Below are 6,634 nucleotides of genomic sequence, written 5' to 3' on the forward strand. Positions count from 1 at the left end.
TGATGAGCAGGTGTCCACATGCTTACTTTTACATTTCATTGACCCTGATGTGCATTCCATAAATGTCTGAAAAGTCTTGTATCTTGTGACTTTGATGTTAGGACTGTGTTGTGACTGGTGTTAGGACTGTGTTGAGACTGGTGTTAGGACTGTGTTGAGACTGGTGTTAGGACTGTGTTGTGACTGATATTAGGACTGTGTTGTGACTGATGTTAGGACTGTGTTGTGACTGGTGTTAGGACTGTGTTGTGACTGATATTAGGACTGTGTTGTGACTGATGTTAGGACTGTGTTGAGACTGATGTTAGGACTGTGTTGTGACTGGTGTTAGGACTGTGTTGTGACTGGTGTTAGGACTGTGTTGACTGATGTTAAGACTGTGTTGACTGGTGTTAGGACTGTGTTGATACTGGTGTTAGGACTGTGTTGAGACTGATGTTAGGACTGTGTTGAGACTGGTGTTAGGACTGTGTTGAGACTGGTGTTAGGACTGTGTTGATTGGTGTTAGGACTGTGTTGAGACTGGTGTTAGGACTGTGTTGAGACTGGTGTTAGGACTGTGTTGAGACTGGTGTTAGGACTGTGTTGACTGGTGTTAGGACTGTGTTGAGACTGGTGTTAGGACTGTGTTGAGACTGATATTAGGACTGTGTTGAGACTGATGTTAGGACTGTGTTGACTGGTGTTAGGACTGTGTTGAGACTGGTGTTAGGACTGTGTTGTGACTGATGTTAAGACTGTGTTGAGACTGATATTAGGACTGTGTTGAGACTGGTGTTAGGACTGTGTTGAGACTGATATTAGGACTGTGTTGAGACTGGTGTTAGGACTGTGTTGAGACTGATATTAGGACTGTGTTGAGACTGATATTAGGACTGTGTTGACTGGTGTTAGGGCTGTGTTGAGACTGGTGTTAGGACTGTGTTGTGACTGATGTTAGGACTGTGTTGTTATATTAAAGGTATGTGTGTTCACAGCTGAAGCATTCTAATAGGAACTCATATAACCTGTGTGATTGGTTCCTCTGGGTTCCAGGCAGCCCGGTCGGACATCTGATGGTGCATGATGCTGATGATGACAACACACCCAACGCACTGCTCTCCTATTCGCTGGTGTCCCAAACCCCTTCCTCCGTCTTTACCATCGATGGCATCAGCGGCCGCATCCAGGCCAAGCAGATGCTCCAACGCAGAGACGCAACAGAGTACCACCTCACTGTCAGAGTCAACGACCCAGGTACATGCACACACACACTTGACCTTTGTCTAAAAGTTTGAACAGCACAGACACGTGTTTGATTCAATGGGCCCTCACATACTGTTGTGTGTCTCCGTCAGGTTTCAGCACAGAATGTAAGGTCCTCATCAAGGTTATCGACATCAACAATGAGCTGCCCATCTTCGAGATGAATGACGTGAGACATACCTGAGACACACACCTGAGATATACCTGAGACAACTGAGTTTCATAGATGCTTTAGTTGGTATGGGTTGTTGACCTGTGACCTTTAATACTGTCTCTCTCTCTCTCTCTCTCTCTCTCTCTCTCTCTCTCTCTCTCTCTCTCTCTCTCGGTCTCTCTCTCTCTCCGTCTCTCTCTGTCTCCCTCTCTCTCCCTCTCTCTCTGTCTCTCTCTCCCGCTCTCTCCCTCTCTTTGTCTCTCTTTGTCTGTCTGTCTCTCTCCCTCTCTCTCTGTGTCTCTCTCTCTGTCTCTCTGTAGTATGGTAGTCACAACCTGTCTGAAGACACAGCTCTAGGCCACACCCTCCTGACAGTGAAAGCCACAGACGCTGACGACCCTGGAACAGGAAGCTCCCGCATCGAGTTCCACATAACCGCTGGCAATGAAGACGGAGTTTTCGCCATGGAGACAGATGACAATGGGGAGGGCAGGCTTGTTGTTGCTAAGGTAACTTCATACTGGAAGACACCTAGGGAAGGTCAGATTTTGATAGGTGATGATAAAGATGGTAAGTTGATCCTAGATCTATGGTTGTATTGATTATTAAAGGAAACATCCACTAGCAGCCTGAAACAAACCCACACAAACACTTGCATTTTGCTCAAGAATGCTCACAGATCTCTCTCTCCCTTCCTCCCCATCTGCCTCCCTCCCCCTTCCCCTCTCCCTCCCCCTCTCTTTCCCTTCCTCCACCCTCCCTTCCTCTCCCCACTCTCACTTCCTCCCCCTCCCCTCTCTCTCCCTCCCCCCTCTCTCTCCCTTCCTCCCCCTCTCTCTCCCTTCTTCCCCCTCTCTCTCCCTTCCTCCCCCTCGATCTCCCTTCCTCCCCCTCTCTCTCCCTTCCTCCCCCTTGATCTCCCTTCCTCCCCCTCTCTCTTCCTCCCTCCCCTCTCTCCCTCCTTCCCCCTCTTTCTCCAGCCTCTGAACTATGAGACTGCTTCCTCCTATAAGCTACAGATTGATGCTCGTAACCCAGAGCCGCTGGTGAGCGGTCTCGAGTACAGTGCTGAGTCGTCCGCCGTGGTCTCCGTGACGATCAGTGACGTTGATGAGGCTCCAGTGTTTGACATGGACATTCTGGATGTCACGGTGCCAGAGGACACCAAGGAGGGAGCTACGCTGCTCAAAATAGACGCCAAGGACCCAGAGGGCAAAGAGATACTGTAATCCCATTATGAGAGGGACTGATGTTGTGTGTGTGTTATGGCTCTGATAGTGTAGGTTTTGTGCTCTAACTGTGTGTGTATTGTAGGTTCAAGATGGAGGGAGACACTAAGGGTTGGTTGGAGATTGATCCTGCTACTGGAGAGATAAAGATAAAGAATAAAGCTGTGCTGGACAGGGAGACGGTGGAGGCCTTACACTTTACTGTTGTCGCCTTCGAGAAAGGTGAAGAACACACATGTATATTTCGGATACTTTTTTGACCCACACACTGCCAGTTTGAGTCCAGATTAGAGAATATCCATAATGAATAATATCTCTCCACCCCCAGCCAACCCAGAGCTGTCCTCAGAGCGCGAGGTGTCTGTGAGGCTGCTGGATGTGAATGACAATGTCCCCAAGCTGACAGAGAACCAGGCCTTCATCTGTGTGAAGAAGCCCCAGCCTATAGTCCTGACGGCCCTGGATGCAGACGCAGACCCCTTCGGAGCACCTTTCACATTCAGCCTGGCCCAGGGCAAGAAGTCCCCCAACTGGGACCTAAGCGCTGTGGACGGTACACATTTGTTAGACAAGACTACATCTCCTAGAGATCCTGTCTATTAATGTGCTCCCGTGCTGATGTGGGATTGTGTCTCTTCCCTTGGTTTCCTGTAGGTACGTCTGCTAAACTGACCCTGAAGAAATCTCCTAGCGAGGACAAAACCTTCCTAATCCCCATCAACATCAAAGACAACGCTGGCATGGGCATCACACAGAAGTTTGAGGGTGAGTGGTTACAGCCAGCTGTGTGTGACATCACACACCAGAACGTGTAGCTGTGAGCGGGTGTCTTTTACCAATGTGTATTTGTCTCTGATGTGTGTGTTCTCTCTACAGTGCGAGTGTGTAACTGTACAGAGCTGGGATACTGTTTCACCGAGCCGGGCGTTCATGCAGGGGTGTTAGGAATGCCCACCACCATCGGAATCCTGGCTGGAACTGTCGGATTCATCGGTGGGTAGCAGGCGCTGTTGTTCACTGGTGTTGTTGCTATGCACTTTAAGGGAAGAGGGCGGAATGGTACAATCGAGGAACTAAGACCTAACTGTAGCATAAAACGTTGTATTGTTGTTGATAGTTGTTGTTGTTATTTTTGACTAATCGAGTATCTAACGCAATTACGCAGGATTTTAGTTCTGGGTTTCCAATATTATTTTTGGACTGTTATTGATGGGTGATGTCACTTCCTCCCTAGCCCTGGTCCTGATTATCGCTTTCCATCGTATAAAAAAGGACAACCAGAAGAAAGCCGTGCTGGGAGAAACGGACGCCATTCTCTAGAAACACATGAGATAGCATGTGTTTGTTTAATTGTTATATTTCTGAAGAACAGATCTACTTTGATTGGTTGTATGCATATGTTATAAATACTACCTGGTCTTGTCATAATCATGCGCTCATGCAGCTCAATAACTTATTTCCCCTGTCAGTGAATTTTGTCTGTATTTAGAATGTAGACTGTCCATTCTCAGCTAGTGTGTCTTGACTGGCTGTGCACTGTGTGATGGTTCAAACACTCCATTTCAAGCTGCTTGCTGTAATTGTGTAGACTGTTGCTCAGAGACTTTAGTTCACTGTTTGCCTCTGACTGTTATTTGTGGTTGATACTGTCTTTATACTGATACTCCATGATGTTTTTTGATGAGGCCTGATATTAGTGAAGATGCTAGCTAGCCGAGGGTTAAATTAGGACGGTTCCACCACTTTAGAATGGGAGAAAGACGGCATACAGTAAAGAGTAGAAATGACCATGGAAAAACAACCTGTTGGAGACAGTTCCAACACCTAAACATCCCTCAGTTTAACCCTTGGTGTTAACTGTTTGACAAGCCCAGTGTAAATGAGTGCCTGGTGAATGTCTGTGTACCAAGGTTATTATAGTTTTGTGATTTTCTATTCAATTTTATTTCTATTACTTTTTAGATTTTTATTTGAAATTCAGTTGAGTTTCCATTCGGTTTCAGACTTGATTTACTAGTTTTTATTCTGTTTCAGTAGGATAAAAAACATATTTTGTTTTTATATTATTCAGTTGTAGTTTCAGTTTCAGTTGTAGTTTTTGTGTTAGGGACAGAAAGTAGCCTCAAGTGTCCTTATGCTAGGGGCCATGTATGTGTTGTAGGACTATAGCAGGGTACTCACGTACTATTTGAGATGGTCCTGTCACACACATTTCCTAGGTGGCAAAAGTCCTGATGGATATTTTCATTTATCGGCGTAGTAACAAACCCCCACCTCGCAATCCGTGCCACACCAATATCACTTAGCTGATGTGTGGTGAGTGTTCTGGCACAAAAATGGTTGCCGTGCATCACCCAGGTGGGTGCTACACATTGGAGGTGAGTTTCCTCCTACAATGTAAAGTGCTTGGAGTACCTCAGTTGGTAGAAAAGTGCTATATAAATCCAATAAATGATTATTAGCTTACATTTGCTTTTGTCCTTTCCAGCAATGTACTCAAAATAATCTCATACAGGGTTTGGTCTTTTGCAACCAACCACTGCTGGTGTTGTGTTTGCTGCTGCCATTGTTCACGCTCATGCTTCGTGCTTGCCCTGGGATTTCTTCCGTTAGCTAGCGATGCAGTGATGCATCAGCTAGGTCTATTTGATACATCGCCATCTACTGGCAGCATTTACCTTCCAGATTCAGAAGTTCGAAAACCCCATTAGATTTTTGTCCAGAATTTTGAAGGAAAAAAACAACTGAACATAATTCATGATGGTTTTAATTCTATTTTAGTTTGTTTTGCAGCCAAATATAATAGTTCCAGTATAGTTTTAGTTTACTCAATTGTTTTTCCAATTTTTGTTTTCATTTAATTTTCATTTAATTTTGTTTACTATTATAACCTTGGTGTGTGCAACACAGTAATGGAGAGAGGAGTGGGGAAATTGTCTGTCTGAATAAAGGCTATCTGGACCTACTGATTTTCAGTAAAATGGTGTGCTTTGGGCTGAGAGAGGAATGTAATATTATGTGCATGTGTGTGTGTGTGTGTGTGCTTTGGGCTGAGAGAGGAATGTAATATTATGTGCATGTGTGTGTGTGTGTGTGTGCTTTGGGCTGAGAGAGGAATGTAATATTATGTGCATGTGTGTGTGTGTGTGCTTTGGGCTGAGAGAGGAATGTAATATTATGTGCATGTGTGTGTGTGTGTGCTTTGGGCTGAGAGAGGAATGTAATATTATGTGCATGTGTGTGTGCTTTGGGCTGAGAGAGGAATGTAGGTGCGTGCTTGTGTATGTTTCTGACAGGTGAGTGACGAGGTAACTGTAATAACCATTAAAACTTCTCTGGTCATAACTGCAGAGAACAGTCTGTCACGTTGATCGTACAGCAGCAGCTTTGTATACCTCTGAAAAGGCTTCTGACGAGGAAAACTCCTTATAGGTGCTATTTCAGTTCTCTCTCTGCCTGTTTTTGTGTCTACCTGTCATTCTGCCCTCAATGCTACTGAACTGAATGATGATGACTCGTCTCGGGGAGAGAAGAACTAAAGAGTTTTCTTAAAGGTACTGGGAGAATGAAAGCGAATTATCTCTCTGCAAATTATTTCACAGCTATTCTTTCAAAATAATATTTATTTATTGTAAGACACATACTGATGTAATCAGTTAATGGCAGCACCTGTCAATGATTTTAGAGGTTGGAATAATTCTGATTTAAATGGTTTCTTTGTCCAGATCCGTCTACACTTGTAAGATATCCAGACACAATGTGTGTCTGACTACCTCCGGAGGTGGGCAGGATGATGATCACGATCAGATCACAACGTGCCTTTTGACTGTCTAAAAATGTGGGCATAATCAGAATGTGGACAAGATCAGGACAAAAGACGCAATTTAGAACCATGTAGGTATAAACGGGCCTAGTGTGTGTGTGGAGACAGAGGCAGAGTGCAGTTTAGCTTTCAGAGCTCATAAAGTGCATCTAAGCATCAGACAACTTGTATTGTTTAAGCCTG

General features: G+C 44.9%; 1 protein-coding gene across 1 annotated transcript in view; it reads left to right on the plus strand.

Annotated features, from left to right (window-relative positions):
• Positions 1-5,597, plus strand: part of LOC115180988 (cadherin-17-like) — an 8,876-nt gene extending 3,279 nt beyond the window's left edge. The window contains 9 exon segments of the mRNA XM_029743094.1: positions 1,036-1,236; positions 1,338-1,414; positions 1,720-1,908; positions 2,380-2,624; positions 2,714-2,850; positions 2,957-3,181; positions 3,283-3,393; positions 3,505-3,621; positions 3,863-5,597. Of these exon segments, the coding sequence (XP_029598954.1) occupies positions 1,036-1,236; positions 1,338-1,414; positions 1,720-1,908; positions 2,380-2,624; positions 2,714-2,850; positions 2,957-3,181; positions 3,283-3,393; positions 3,505-3,621; positions 3,863-3,948 (1,388 nt within the window). The 3' untranslated portion in view covers positions 3,949-5,597.
• The last annotated feature ends 1,037 nt before the right edge of the window (positions 5,598-6,634 follow it).

Source organism: Salmo trutta, unplaced genomic scaffold (genome assembly GCF_901001165.1).
Source record: "Salmo trutta unplaced genomic scaffold, fSalTru1.1, whole genome shotgun sequence".
Classification (NCBI taxonomy): Eukaryota; Metazoa; Chordata; class Actinopteri; order Salmoniformes; family Salmonidae; genus Salmo; species Salmo trutta.